Source organism: Meriones unguiculatus, chromosome 15 (genome assembly GCF_030254825.1).
Source record: "Meriones unguiculatus strain TT.TT164.6M chromosome 15, Bangor_MerUng_6.1, whole genome shotgun sequence".
Lineage (NCBI taxonomy): Eukaryota > Metazoa > Chordata > Mammalia > Rodentia > Muridae > Meriones > Meriones unguiculatus.
The window spans coordinates 75,111,590-75,127,610 of NC_083362.1; the positions used below are offsets into that span (position 1 = coordinate 75,111,590).

Below are 16,021 nucleotides of genomic sequence, written 5' to 3' on the forward strand. Positions count from 1 at the left end.
GGCGCTTACTAATGGCAGTGGCTGAAGATGCAGGATCGCAGGCTGGAGAGAGAAACCACAGGATAAATTGTTGGGGGCATGTCTCTCCTGGCACAGGTCAGGCGGTCATTAAAAATGCAGGCGTGGTAGCCCAGGTAATGACGCACACAGATCTGTCCCATGGATGCATGGAACTGTCAGTCTACAAAACACACTGACATTACTGCCTTGAAAAGCCACCCGTGAGAAATATGTTTGAGGAGAGCCTGGAATTGTATAGGGCAGAGTGGGGTTACCTCAGTGTAGGGTGCTGCGCTGATGAGGGGCTTTGATTTCTTCAAAATCCCAGGACAAGTCAGAGTAACAACTTGATATAAGAACAACAGCTGATGCCATTAATCACAAAAGGCCCAGTAACAGCTGGACGGCACAAATGTCACTCTTCCCAAGTTTCCGGAACACTCTTAAAGTTTCCCTTGATGCCTTGTATGGAAGCAGGGGTTTGGGAATGCAAGTATGATAGCGCCTGTGAGCAGGCGAGGGGAGAGGGCTGACTTGTGGAGTGTGGCGAAGAAAGGAGTGGTGGTTTGGGGGACTTCCTGTGCCTTACCGCAGGACTAAACCATGCCTTAAACAACTTATCCTTTCCATGCCTCATCTGTGGTTGTGGTGCTTTCAATGGAAAATGTCCAGCTGGACAGGTGGCTCAGTGGTTAAGAGCACTGGCTGCTCTTCTGGAGTCAATTCCAACACCCACACGGCAGCTCAAAATCCATCTGTAACTCCCTCTTTCTCTGTGCGTGTGTGTGTGTGTGTGTGTGTGTGTGTGTGTGGTCTGTCTGTCTGTCTCTCTCTCCTTCCCTGATCCCAATACTCTGGAAGAAGAGGAGAGAGGAAGGAGTCAGAGTGAGGGGTCAGAGAACAACGGCAGGGGTGGGGAGAAGCTGAGAATGAAATGCGTTTGAAGGGTTCTGGGGTAAAAGTCACATGCAGGGAAACTCACAGGTCCTAAGACCGCACCTCACTGGACTTTGACAAAAAAATCCACACGAATATCCCTCGCCCCCAAGAGCAGCCTCTTGCTGTTACTCAGCCAGCCAGGCAAAGGCAGTGGCTGTTCTCATTTCTCTCACATTGTCTACATTTGTCTTCTGAGACTCTGTCATGGTTTTGTGCCTGTCTTTGTACCCACGTTGTTTTGTGTACAAAGTAAACAGTTCTTGTTTTTACTGTGGAATCATAGTCGATGCACAGACAGATCTTGTTTTAAATAGCCTTCTGTTATATTCACAGATGTCTGGTTATTGTGAAGAGAACTGCTGTGGCCATTTTTGCATACATCTTCCTGTAGAAATGTGTCCTTGTTTTCCTTGGCTAGAGCCCCAGAAGTGGGTAACAGGTGGGTTTATATTTAATGTTATAAGAAAACAGCAGTTTCCCAAAGAAATTCTATCATTTCACACAACAGAAAGCGGCGCAGGAAGCTTGTAGTTGCTCTGCTTTCTCACCAACACTTGCGTTGTCAGGTTTTTGTTTTGGATTCTAATCAGCATGAAATGGAGTCTATTTCATTGCAGTTTTAATTTGCATTTCCTTGACAATCAGTAATGCCTAGTATGTTTTATGAAGAGTCTTGGGTCCAGAGGGAAGAGCTTTGATTTGTTCTGGTTGCTAAGTGACAGGATTCTACCTAGGGAGTGTACTGCTTGGTTTTGCCAACTTGAGGCAAACTAGAGCGAGTCATCTGAGGAGATAAGAAAAGTCCCTCCATCGGATTGGCCCCTAGGCAAGCCTGTGGGGGCGTTTTCTTGTTTAATGATTGATGTGGGAAGCCCCAGCCCACTGTGAGTGGTGCGGACCTGGGCTACTGGGTTGGAGAAGAAAGCAGGCCCAGCAAGCTATGAGAGGAAGCCAATGAGCAGCGTGACCCTGTGGTCTCTGCTTTAGTTCCTGCCTCTTGGTTTCAGCCTTGACTTCCTGCCCTGACTTCCTTCAGTGATGGACTGTGATCTTTAAGCTAAGTAAACCTATTCCTCCTCAAGTTGGTTTCGGTCAGCATTTTATCACGGCAACAGTAAACAAGCTGGGCAGTGGCATTCTGCACCTTTAATTCCAGCACTCAGGAGGCAGAGGCAGGTGAATCTCTGGGTTCGAGCCAGCCTGGTCCACAGAGCAAGTTCCAGGATAGCCAGAACTACACAGAGAAACCTTTTCTCAATAAAAACCAACCAACCACCCAACCAATCCACCGACCAACAAAACCCAAACCAACGAATACGGGAGATTGAGAAAGCTGAGGAAACCTGCCTGTGGTACCCCCAGGGGCAGCTCAGCCTGAGCCTGTGGTCGAACATGGTTGGATATTAACGGTGGAGATAAGGCGGAACTGCTCTGGGACACAGTCCGGGTTCACAGAGTTCACAAAGGAGAGGCGGTCTTTCAGCATTGCCCGCTTGTCCTTGGGTCCTGGCTCAGCCAGCGTCCCTGTGTGTCACCTTGCTGGCGCAGCACTGGCCCCCTCTGTGCTTTGGTTTCCTAATCTTTAGACTGGGGATAGTCGTGGCTTTCAGGGCCCAGAAGGTTCTAGGAAATAAAACACTTAAAGGTACTCAGGAATGGCAGAGTTCGCCGAACAGCAAGTTAACAAGTGGGGCACCTGAGCCCGCTCTCTTGACTGTTTCGCGAGATCCGTTACATTTATGTTGACTGAGACAGGGCTCTGTCTGCTTGATGGGCGGGCTGCTTACTGGATTGGTGCCCGCAAGCTGTGGGCGTGGCCTCTGCTGCTAGGCGGAGGCTGCTGCTGTCGCAGTTAGGGGTCTGAATCTGAAACATTGTCCCCGCTGAAGTCCCAGCAGAGCAGCTTGGCTTATTTGCTATTTTGCTTCAGGGAAGGGAGTACTGTTGCTTCTCCACGTGTGTAGGTTCCGCAGCCACAGACTGAAGCACTAGTGGATTGCAAAAATTACATCTTTCCTGCGCATGTGCAGATCTGCCCCTGGCCGGCGTCCCTAAACAATACAGCACACTGATGGCTTACACAGCACTTGCATTGCATTACACAGTCTAAGAACCTACAGGGGATTTAAAATAGACCGGAGGGCGTGTGGCTTCTATTAAAATGTGAGGCCTTTTCATATAATCAGATTAGCATCTTCAGATTCTGGGTACCCATGGATACCCTGGCACCAACCCTGCTCAGATGGTCCCACCTGCTGGCTGGAACGGAAGCCGAGTTACCTAATGATTTGCTCCAATGATGTTTGCCCCCCCCCCCCCACCTCAATCAGCTGCGTTCACGGGTCCAATTCTGACTTAGGAATTATCATTCACTTCGTTCTGACACACCCAGGACAAAAAAAAAAAAAAAAAAAAAAGTGAGCCACTGTGCTTCTTACTAATGTATTTCACAGGGGAGCAAATCCTCTTGAGTTTGCTTCAATCAAGGCGAGGAAGCCAAGAACAAGAGTCAGGGACTCTGGAAGCCTTCTGTGGTTTTAAGCGCTTAAGAGAAGAAGGAAAGGCTGGACAGGGTCAAGGAGGGGGTTACTCTCATAACAAACAGGTGAGGCTGGCATGCAGCCTGCAGGGCGGAGAACAGAGGAACTTTACCGAAACTTTTCTTTTTTGGAAAAAAAAATCTGTTCAAACAGCCGCTAGATTAAAGGTCTCTCATACCCCTTTCTGCGTGCTGAATTCCGAATTCTGAAGCTTGCTGCCCGGAAGGAAGCACAGATAATTTTTTTTTTTTTTTAAATCTCAAGAACTCGGAGACTCAAAGGTTTTCATGTCCTGTGCCCATGGAGAATTGCTGACTGACAGGGGATGGCGCAGAGCTGGGTCCCTTGGTATGAGAAACTTTGTCAGAAGACCTTGGGAACAAATGGCTCTGTATGTAGGTCAGCGACCCTCCCGATACTGGGAGGAAAAAAAAAAAAACATTAAGGGTGACCTAAAATTGACTATGTATAAAAGATCCCAGAGAAAGTAGCTCTTTCTTGTCAAAGGGACAATGTTGATACTCCCTGAAGCCGGGAGACCTCCTCAGAGTCCTGCCCTTAGGAGGACTCTTTGGAGCAGAAAAGCCTGGTCGCACCCTCAAGTCTCTCCCCACATCTGTTAACTTTTTATCCTTCAAGGTAGTGGGCTATATTATTGTAGAGGTGTGCAATGGAGTCTGCCAGCATTTTCAGCTTGATCATTGACTTCGGAGGGGTCCTAAGTCAGCTGCTTCATAGCCCTGCCTGAACTTCTGGTTTATTCATCATTTAACTTACACTGCCTTGCCCACGCCCTGTGAGAAGAATCCAAATGATACAAGACTCCCAAATTAAGTGGCCAAAGGGAAAGGTTCACCCACAGAGAAACAGAAGAGAAAATGACCCAAATGAAGCAAGAGGGAGGGCAGGGGAAAATTGATTTTAACTAATACCATTCTGTCCTGAGATATGTTCAAGGGACCGAATGAAACGATGTCCTAGACCTCTGTGGTGCTTAAAAACCGGCCGGCACCGGGAAACTAGTTTCTGTCCAGTGCATAAACTGTGCAGTGCTACTGGCTGGCATACGGTCTCAGCCCCTGAGGGTTTAAATGCAAACTGTTGGCTTTTCGTAAGGGCTGCTGTCAGGGGTCACAGTAGCCTGCGCTCTGAGTAGGTCCTCCATTCTCAATTCTTAGTAAAAGGCAATAGTCAGAAAATGAGACATAAAAGAAACTCATTTTTAATTTAACACACATTTCAGGTTCACAGGAGAGTTGTGGAGACAGGGCAAAGAGCTCACCAAATCCCTTTATTCAGCTCTCCCTCAGGTTAATATCTTGTGATTATTATGGGACACGTGACACCATTAGGAAACTGACGCTGGTACAGTCTGACGATTGTAGTGAAATGAAGTGATGACTATAACCGTGATGAAAATACTGATTGAATTTTGGCCCTCCCACTTCATACCTATGGTCTGTGCCAGGACACAATCCATGGTACCATGCTGTATTTGAGTTCTCTAACTTTAATTCTGGATAAGACACAAGTAAATACTGTTTGTGTACCCTTAAAGGTATGGGGTATGGTAAATACTACACATGAAATATCATTGAACAGGTTCTATTTTCCATTAGAACATGCTATACTTGGGAATTTTTTTCTTAAGGAAAAATATTCCAGCAACTGAAAAGTCACAATGACTAACAAATATATAGAGTAAGGGAAGAAACAATAAAACCCCAAATTAAATGGAAATAGTGAAGTGGTTTATTAATCTCCATAAAATAAATACAGCAGTTATACAACTGAGGAGAAGACTTGCTGTGGGTGGAACCATCCAATGAGTGTGGACCTGAGGGTGTGGGTGGAGCCAAGAGAGGAACATGGAGGAAGCCATTTTTCCTCCGATGAGGTGAGAAGCCTTGTCCACCATGTGCTCCTGTTTCCACAAGGCTCAGTTCTGTCTCACCTCAGACCCAAAACAATGGAGTCAGATGATTGTGAACTGAAAGCCTTTGGCACCATGAGCCCAAATGAATCCTTCCTTCCTCAACTTTTTTTGTGTCAGATGTTTGTCATGGTGATGGAAGATCTACTAAAACATATACAGTCAGAATTGTCAACACATTTCTAAATTTGATAAATATATCTTATCAATTGCTTTAGAAATAGTGAGTGATAAATAGAAATTCCCAAATCTGGACAAGGAGAAGGGCAGATTTCTTGTTGAAGAAATGCAAGCTATATGGCAGTGGATCTGTGTGTCTGATGTGCAGGTTGAAAAGGGAAAAGAAGACAGAAGGAGAAGGAAGAATAATGGGAGGCATGGAAAAGAAGAAAGATCAAGTTGTTGGCCCAGAATTCCTTATCAGCAAAGATGCCTTTCAAACACTCAAAAGAAACAACTGTTTTCAAACAGTAAACACTGAGAGCATGCAGCAACAGCAGCCTCTCAGCAGAAGAACCATCGAGGAAAATCCTTGGAGCAGAAGGAAAATGATAACAGATGAAGTCCTCAATTTCCACAGAGCAATGAAAAGAAAGGGTCCTTACAGAAGTAAAGTAAAATCTTATTTTTTATTATTTAAACATATTTAGCAGATAACTGACTTTAAAATAATAGCAGTGTGTTGTGGGCTTAAATATATGTGTAAATGTATGCTATTCATAGCACAGAGGATGAGAAGAGATAAATGGATATACACTGTCATATGATTTCATAGTATGCATTAATATTGCTTGACGTCAGACTCATATAAGGCAAAAAGGTACAGGGTAAAACCCAAAAGGAATCACTACAATAACACAACCCAAATCATATTTATTATAGTATGTCAAATGGAGATAAAACTAAAATACTCAGGAGAGAATGCAGAAGATACAGAGAATAAATGTTAATTTGAACTTAACTAGACTAAAAATTACATTAAATGTAAATGACCCAAAAATCAAAATTAAAGGTAGAGGCTTGGGGGATTGTAAAAGAAAGCAAAATCCACTTATAATCTGCCTGCAAGAAACCCACTTAAACTAGGCAAGGTGGAACATGCCTATAATCCCAGCACCCAGGGAGGCAGAGGCAGGTGGATCTCTGTGAGTTTGAGGCCAGCCTGGTCTACAAAGTGAGTCTAGTACAGCCAAAGCTACACAGAGAAACCCTGTCTCAAAAAACAAAACAAAAAAATTCAACAACAGCAGCAACAACAACAAACCAAAACAACACAACAAAAGCCAACCAACCAACCAACCAATCAACCAAACAAACAAAAAAACCCACTTAAAGTACAGAGTACTTGGGTGACAGAGGCAGGTGGATCTCTGAGTTTAAGGCCAGCCTGGTCTACATAGGGAGTTCCAGGACAGTGAGAACTACATAGAGAGATAACCTATCACAAAAAAAAAAAAAAAACAGAACAAAACAAAACAAAACTTCATAAGCTGGGCATGGTGGCATATGTACATTATCTCAGCACTTGGGAGAGGGAGACAGAAGAATCAGAAGTTCAAGGTTATTCTTGGCTACATAATGACTCTGAAGTTAGCCAAGGTATGTGAGACTTTGTTTGAAAACGAACAAACAAATAAACAAAAAGTTAAAGTTGAAGGTTGATTCAACAGGCAGCAAACCTCTGTCTTAATATTTCCTTTATTCTCTCCCTTGACCATGGATGAGACCTTTGGCTTGCTTCTAACAAATACTCTATGGAAAAAGTTACAGGAGATTTTTTTTTTTTTTCTGCCAGTAGGTCAAGAAAATTGTTACTTCTACCTTGCCAGCAGATTTTCTTGTTTTCTCAGCTGGCCTGCTTTGAAGCAAGTTGCCACAATAAAAAAAAAAGCCTATGGTTGTGGTTTGAATGATTGTGTGTCTCCAAGATTCACCTTAAATTCAGTCCTCAACGGAAAAGTACAAACAGGAAGTGGACAGACTTTAGGACTGAGGCAGTAAGGAACTGAATTCATCCACAGCCCATGAGGAATGGAGACCTTCAACCCAGCAGTCCTTAAGGAACCGAATCCTGCCAGTGGCTGCCAGGGCTTGCCCACAGGTTTTCTCTAGTTGTCTGTTCAACTGAGGTCACAGGCCTTCAAGGAACCTACAAGGTTGTCTTTCGAGGAGCCTTAAAGCAGAAAACCCAACGAAACTGAGGCCAATCTCCTGACCCACAGAAATTGTGTTGTAATAAATGTGTTTTCAATAAAAGGTCAGTGTTAATTTTATGTGCCTGTGTGAGTGCCTGCATGCCTGTCTGTGTGCCACATTCTTTCCTGGTGCCCAAGGAGGCGAGAAGAGGGCACTGGGTCCTCTGGAACTGAAATCCAAGGTAGTTATGAGCTATGAGCCACTATGTGGGTGCTGTAAACTGAATGAGGTTTTCCTGCAAGGGCAGCCAGTGTTCTTACCTGCTGAGCCATCTCCGCAGCCCTTAAATGTGTTGTTTTAAGTCTAACTTTGTGCTAATTTGTTGCACAGTACTAACAGAGCCCATGAGATGTGAAATGCTAACACTAGTCAAAAGAGAACCATATTGATATCAAAGTAGCTATTTTAAATTATTTCTCTTTTATTATTTTTTAATTTTTGAAATTAAAATGTAATACTATCCCCTTCCTTTTGTCCCTCCAACCCTCACATATATCCACGTCTGTGTGCTCTTTCAAATTTAATTTAATGATCTTTTTATTTAGTTGTTGTTTAGAGAGAGAGAGAGAGAGTTCTAAGTATATAAATACAGCCTACTCAGTTTGTATAATGTTACTTGTATGTATATAATTTCAGGGCTGGACACTTGGTATTAAATAACCAACTGAGGTACCTTTTTCAGGGAAGAGTATTTTCCTGCTTTCAGCATTTTAAAGTAGCTTTTTAAATATCAGACAAGGTATATTATGGTCCAAAAAAAAAAGATCACTAGAAATTAAGAATGCCATTTCACTGGGGCTGCAGAGATGGTTCAGTGGTTTAGAACACTGTTCCCTCTTTCGGAGGACCCAGGTTAAATTTGCACCACCCACCCTGTGGCTCACAATTGTCTGTGAGTCCAGTCCTAGGGAATCCCTGCTGCCCTCTTCTGGCCTCTGTGGGCACTGCACTCATGCAGTACACAGGCGTGCAATCAGGCAAACAGTAATCCCACACAGAGATTAAGTCCCTCTTCAATTGCTTGAATAGGGCGAAGAAAGTGAGTTAGGTACACAGAAGTATTGATTGGCCTAGGGAAACTGATGTGATTGGGTTTCTTAGAGTGCCAACTCTCACAACTGCCAAATGCAAATTAAAGTACTTGGGGGGAATTTAACCTAGAGAGACATATTTTGGATTATAAAACAAGTCTCAATGAATGTATAAGGTTATGCAAAATAAAACTCCCAAACACCTCTGATTAAGTTGGGGGCACAGGCAGGTGGATCTTGTGAGTTTAAAGTCAGTCTGGACTACCTAAAGTGTCCCAAGCCAGCCAGGGCTACATAGTGAGACCATGTACCAATGAAATAAGAGTAAAGATAGTACATAGGAGGACACGGGGAGCCCTGAAAGTCTAAATTTGAAAATAATATTCAAATCAATGACCTTTGATTACATTTTAAGAAAAGACAAGCAAGTGAAACAGTGCAAACAAGAAAGGAAAACAGCAGAGAACACTGTAGGGGTCGGTGAGGCTGAGACCAGAAAAACGATGGAGAAGAGAATTAAAAAATGACAGGGAACATCAGTGATATCACAAACAAACTGATGGTACACAGGCAAATTCCAACATTGGGAATGAGGGAGAGATGATGAAATCAGAAGCAAAACTGATGGGGGTGGGAAACACCCTGATATCGTGAGTGAGAGAAGTAAACAGTAGAATTCTCAGCCAGCTTCATGGAAACAAATCAGACAACTGAATGAGACTAAATTCTATAAAAGCATGCTGAAAAAGAAATAACCTAGCTTACTTAGGAAAGAACTTGGGTTTGTAGTTAGAAACCTCTCACCAAGAAAACACTACAGCCAGATACCTTTGGTAATAAACTACACCAAATACCTGGGACAATCTAAGATCTTCTAAAAAACAGAAGAGGGAGGAGCAGGAGGAGACACTGCTTCTGACGTCATTATTGAGCTTGTATCCTGATGCTCAAATCAGACACAGATGGTCTAAGACAACTATAGACCAGTATCTCTCATGAAAATGAATATAGGTACTTAAAATATCAATTTTTAAAAGATGCCTTTTTCAAAGATGGAGTGCTCCTTCTGTTCTTAGGTTATGGAGCATTTTTATTATTTTATATATGGACATATATCTGGCACGGAGTTTTCATAAATGTTCTTTTTTGTATGGAAATGGATCACATGACCCTGGCTTTGTCTCTTAACACTGATTTTCAGATGTTAAACTAACCTTGCATTCCTGGGATTACAACATTCATGAATTATTATATTCAGAGAGATAGATAGATAGATAGATAGATAGATAATTGGATGGATGGATAAATGTTTTTCATTGGATGTGATATTGAATGCTGTGCTCTTAAGACAAGGAACAAGGAAAATTGCCTCTTCACCACTCTTCAGAATTGCACCAGAAGTTCTAGTTAATGAATAAGCATGAGACTGAGCATTCAGATTGCAAAGGAAGCAAAACCAAATTTGTTTGCAAGTGACACAGTTAATTGCCTGCACAGAAATCTCATGGAATTTATAAAAAGCCTTTAGAGAAGCCTGGGAGTCCATCGATGCAGTAAGCTTCAAGCTCACTATAACAAATTAATCCATTTCATATGGTGGCTACACAAAATCAGAAATTGAAATAAAAGTGTCTTCCTGAGTGGCATCAAAATAGGAAATTTTGATAGCTGGCCATGGTGGTGTTCTAGTTTTCTTTCTACTACTGTGATAAAACACTCTGACCAAAAGCAACGGAGGGCAGGAAACGGTTGATTTCCCTTACACTTCCAGGTCACAGTCCATCATGGAGGGAAGTTAGGGGAAGAACTCAAGTCAGAGCTTGAAGCAGACACCGTGGAAAGGATTTGCTGCCTCACTGGAAGGGTCATGCTTGGCTGGCTTTTTGTGCAGAACAGGACCACCTGCTTAGGGAATGTGCCGCCCACTGTGGGCTGGGATCTCCTGCATCAATTATCAAGACAACATCCACAGACATGCCTCCTAGCCAGTGTGCTTTGTGCATTCCCTCAATTAACTGAGAGCTCCTTCTCAGGCGAGTCTGGACTGTGTTGAGGTGACAAAGTTAACTAGGGCAGTGGACATGCGGGCAGGCAATGGTGATCAGCTTCAAATACCTGAGACAGGGAGACCATGAATCTGAAGCCAGCTTGAGCCATACCTTCTCAAGCCAACCAGCAAATGAATGTGTGCCTGTGTGTGTGTGTGTGAGAGAGAGAGAGAGAAGTCACACATATTAATTAAGAATAAATCTTATACAATATTTTCATGTCCCAGGCACTGAAAACTACAAATCACAGTTAAGAAAAATCAAAGAAGATCTAGAAAGAAAGAAAGAAAGAAAGAAAGAAAGAAAGAAAGAAAGAAAGAAAGAAATGGAAGGGTGAATTGTATCTATATGTTGGATTAAACCTAAACATTTGTTCATGAAGTTTACTCTCCCCGAACTGATGGTAGATATATGTTCATGGCAGCCCCAGTCAAAACCTAGAAGTTGACCAGGTGAACCTAAGTTCAAATGATGTGCAAATGGGCTATAATAGCCCAACAAGCTCTGAAAACAACACCTGAGGGCTTTCTCGCATCTTAAGGTCTGCTACACACTCATAGCAATCAAGGAGCCATGGCTCTTCCACCCTCGCTACCTTGTGTGTGGTGGAGGTGGTCTTAATAGAACTCCCTGCTGTCTTCTTGAATCCTTACAAGGAGCCACCACAAGGCCCCACTAATGGCAATCGGTGGGTGTGGCAGGTTCCTGTCTGAGGAGCTGTGGGGCTTCTTTCCTCACTCCCCACAGGTCAGAGCTAGAGACGGAAGCTGCTCAGCGGAAGGAAGTTTAGCTCTGGTTGCTTGCAGCGGCTATCCTTCCGGTCACATTGCTGTCATCCACCTCTTTGGTCTGGGGTGAGATGAGGAAGGTATCGCCACCCGAGAGAGCTCTTCCTCTCAGTGTACATGTAACAAAATGGCTCATTACATTATGACCTGTTAAACCAGGAAGATTGTGTCTTATCTTGTGTGTGCTTGACGAGAAAGTCTAGAAATCACGACAGGTATGAACAGCCAGTTGATGTGTGTATGTGTGTGTGATTGTTTGTGGAGGCCAAAGGTTAAACTTGAGTGTACTTCTTTAGGAAATGTCTGTGTGTGTGTGTGTGTGTGTGTGTGTGTGTGTGTGTGATAAAGGGTTTCTCTGTGTAGCCCTGGCTGTCCTGGAACTTGCTCTGTAAACCAGGCTGGCCTTGATCTCAGAAATCCACCTGCCTCTGCCTCCTGAGTGCTGGGATGAAAGGCATGCACCACCACTACCCAGCCCCCCACCTCCTTTCTTCAACAAGGTCTTTCATTAGCTTAGAGCTCCCTGAGTAAGCGAGGCTGGCCGGCCACTGAGTACTAGGGGTCCATATGTCTTTGCCTCCCCAGTACAAGGATCATAAGTGAATGTTGGAGCATTCAGGGAGAAGTAAGGGAAGGGGAAATTATATAATTATAATTTTAAAAATAAAAGAAATAATTAAAGAAAACACATGCATGCCACTATGCCTGGCTTTTAAATATGAATACTGATAATCAAACTTCAATCCTCATGCTTGTATGGCAAGCACTTTACTGAATGAGCCATCTACTCAGTTCTGATTAATTGAGTTTTGAGCAGGAAGGGGCTTTGACACCAGCAGGTTTGAGCCACTTCTGAGGCTAAGTCTTGGCACACCACTCTGCTATCCTCTTGGAGGACCTTTCTGAGTAGTATTTCACCCCATGGAATGCCACTCGGCATGAAAAAGGAATGATCTGTGGGCTGTACACAACAGTATGGGTGTGCCTCAGAGTAAATACACTGAGGAAAAGAAGCCAGAGAAATCCCTGCTGGAACAGGTTGATGACCATATGGAAAAGCAAGGACACACACACACACACACAGTCACTTCCATCACCCTTACAACATATTCAGAAATGGACTCAAAATGGGTCATAGATTTTCCTGATCAGCTGAGTCCCGGCACAGGACAGCATAGGTCCCAAAGTGCTGTGAGACAGAGGAAAGGGGACGGGCACCTCCACCTCTGCACACAGGGCAAATTGCTGGGGAATTCTATGAAGCCAACTGTGACCATAGAGGCAGCAAGACCAGTGTTTGGTTCCTGGGGATTTAGATCAGAAACAGAGGACCCTGGTGAGTCCACAGCAGTGGAGCTACCTTAGCCAAGAGCCAGCACGCCCCTGCAGCCAGGTTCTGAGCCTCTACCACCATCAACATGCTTCTGTCTGCTCAGTTTCCCGAGAAATTCAGGACAAAGGGTCTGGGGTTACTTTAGTCTTTAGAATTATAATTCAGCGTGGTTGTAGTCTGGGCAAGCTGAAACTGAGCAGATTTTAATGTAGATTTAAGATTAACGTATGTAGATGAAAACATAGAAGACTTTCGTGGTGTTTGGCAAGGCAATCACACAGCCTGACGCATATCCTAACAGAGTGAAAACCACAAATTGCACTTTATCAAAACAAAGAATCTCTGTTCCTCATAGATATTGTTGAGAAGAAAATAGAAGGCAGAGCCTGAGAGACGACGCTTGTTAATCCTGCATGCGATGAGGGCCTCAATATATAAAGGGAACTCAACATCTTAATATGAAAACAACTGGATTTAACATCTGGGTGAAGAACCTGGACGGATAGCGTACCCTGGAAGATATGGCAGATGAGCATCGATTAACTATCTGTGAATAGAATCGGGAATAATATAACCAGGGAAATCCAATCAGAAGCCATAGCCTTACTTCTTCGTGGCTGTTTGCCCACGAAGCTGAAGGGACTGTAAATGGTTTAAGGGTGCAGGCCAGTCTGGTAACTTAATGGCTACCCTCTCGCAACCCTAGGTTTACCCAAAAGCAATAAACATTTATAAAAGGGCAAAAAAAAGCTCAGGGACATTTGATTTGTAACAGTCCCAACTTGGAAACAATCAAATGCCTTTCATTATTTTAATTAATTAATTAATTAATTAATTAATTTTTGTTGTTGCAGTAACCAGGATTGAACTCAGAGCCAGTGAAGTACCCTACCCTGAACCCCGCCCACCCGCAGGGATTCAAACATCTTTCAGTTAGGAACGGATAAAACACCCGCACCAAGGAATACTACTTATCGTGAAAAAGGGAATTAACTGTGGGACACCCAGGACGACATGGATGGATCCCAGAAGAATTATGTTGAGGGCAAGAAACTAGGGAGTACACTTTTGTTTTGTTTGTTTGTTTAGTCTATTTGCTTATTTTCTGCAACAGGGTTTCCTCTATGTAGCCCTGGCTGTCCTGGAACTCACTCTGTAGAGCAGGCAGGCCTAGAACTCAAGAGCTCTGCCTGTCTCTGCTCATGAGCGCTGGGGTTAAAGATGTGAGCCACCGCCGACAGTACATTCTATTACTATGGTTGGCTCCTGATGTCCTTCACCAGGGGGGAGTAAGATGGTGGGTGGCCGAGGCCTCTCACGTCCCCTACCATCCCTGCCTGCTTGCTGCGCTCCTCCTAGGGGCAGGGGACCCTGGCGGGTGGGGACCCCAGCAAGATGGAAGTGCCGGACGGGGTGGTTTATGTTCTCGCCACTACAGAGAAAGCAGCCCAGCGATTATAACGCGAGAGCAGGGGCTGGAACATTCGAAGAGAAATGTTGGGGTGACACAGCGCAGGCAGGGAAACCTAACAGCAGCGCCAGGGTCGCTGGGGCCCCCTTGCTCGTCGCCGCCCCAGGCAGCGCGACCCGGGCGGGCGGAGTCCTTGCGTGCCTCGGAAGCTCCCGCCCGAGGAGCTAACCATTTATGTCACACTGTGACAATTATTCTGCATAAAATTATCATTAAAAACCCTAATTTTTCAGCCTCCAACCCCGCCAGTGGCCTTTTAGCATTCTTCAGCGCCGCGTCTGCAGGCCGTGATCAGGGGCTCATTACCGCGGCCTGGCGCCCCGCGCGCTCGCAATCAAGCGCTAATTAACCCGCCCGGGGCCGCGCTGGCGGGGCGGGGTCGAGGAGGGTCCAGTGGCCCGTGGGGCGGGGTTCACGGCCTAGGGACGCGGGTCTGACCTCAGACTTAGAACCCAGCCTGGGCCAGGATCACTGGCCCAGCAACGGGGGTCAGCATCCCACGCCTGGGGCCAGGGTAAGAGTCTCTGATGTGGGGAGTAGGCTTAGGGTCCTGGGCCTGGAGACTAGGGGGCAGAAGGATGCCTGGCCTGGGGACTGGAGTCATAGTCCCAGCTTTGGGGACTAGGACACATAGACTCTGCCCTGAGACCAGATTCAGGAAATCTGCCGCTCGGGGACTTGGGAAGGACAGGGACCTGGCCTGAAGTGGGGAAAGGAGAGAGGCTGGACCAGGATCCAAGAACACGTGGCCAGGGGCCAGACTTGGGTATAGGCCCGAGCCTCCCCCACCCCCAATCGGGGTCTCCGGACCTGGCGCGTCTTGCTTACCCAATTGAGGCCGGCGTGCGGCACAGGTGCAGGGGCGCCAGGCCCCCTGCGCTGAGCAGATCTGGGTCTGCGCCGTGCTGGAGCAGCAGCCGGGCGCAGGCGGTGTGGCTCCCGAGACAGGCCTCGTGCAGGGCACCGCGACCTCCGGGGCTGGCATCGGGATCAGCTTGGCGACTAAGCAGGTGTCGCACGCAGGACACACGGCCGTGGGCCGCAGCGATGCGCAGCGGCGTAGTGAGCTCCCGCTTGTACTCCAGGGTCCAGAGGCCTGGGAGGGGAGGGCACAGGCTGTGAGGCGAGGGGAGCAGATGGAGCGCGCCGTTTGCTCTGGCCGTCGGGTGAGGGTGAAACCACGTCGGGTGAGGGTGAGGAGATTCACCTGAAGGTATAGCTAGGGATGTATACCCAAGACAGAGACACACACACACACGGAGTGGAAGACAGGCTCTGTGACAGAAGAAGAGAAGAGGCCGGGAGGGCTACAGCTGAGGTAGATCCCGTTACAATGACGTAGGAGGGATTTCCCCGATGAGGGGCCACTAGGAATCCGCTAAGATTTAGATTTAAAGGCTGGTCCAGGAGGAAGGCTAGGATGTATGTATGTACTCCCAGTGCAGAAGGGAATCTCTTATAAGTTCTGGTTTGGGGGTAAGCTTGAGCAAGAGTAGGCTGGGGAACTTTCCAGAATCTGACCTTTTGTCACCTACCCCTTCATCATTAAAAGGAAACAAAACAGACGAATCACACCCCATCACCAAGTCTTGCTGAAGAAGTTGAGTGTTCTTGGAAGAGGCTGCTATAGAATGGTGCTTTCATGCGGCTGCCCACAGTCCACACTGTCGTGTGTGTGTGTGTGTGTGTGTGTGTGTTTGCGTGCGCGCGCGCGCTCCAGCGCAGGGTTGTTCTTTTTTGAT

General features: G+C 45.7%; 1 protein-coding gene across 2 annotated transcripts in view; it reads right to left on the reverse strand.

Annotated features, from left to right (window-relative positions):
- The window catches only part of Asb18 (ankyrin repeat and SOCS box containing 18), a 57,701-nt gene that overhangs the window by 19,541 nt on the left and 22,139 nt on the right, over window positions 1–16,021 (reverse strand). For both annotated transcript variants that reach the window (XM_021650406.2, XM_021650405.2), the window contains one exon: window positions 15,108–15,375. In XM_021650406.2, coding sequence (XP_021506081.1) covers window positions 15,108–15,375 — 268 coding nt within the window. The remainder of the gene's footprint in view (window positions 1–15,107; window positions 15,376–16,021) is intronic.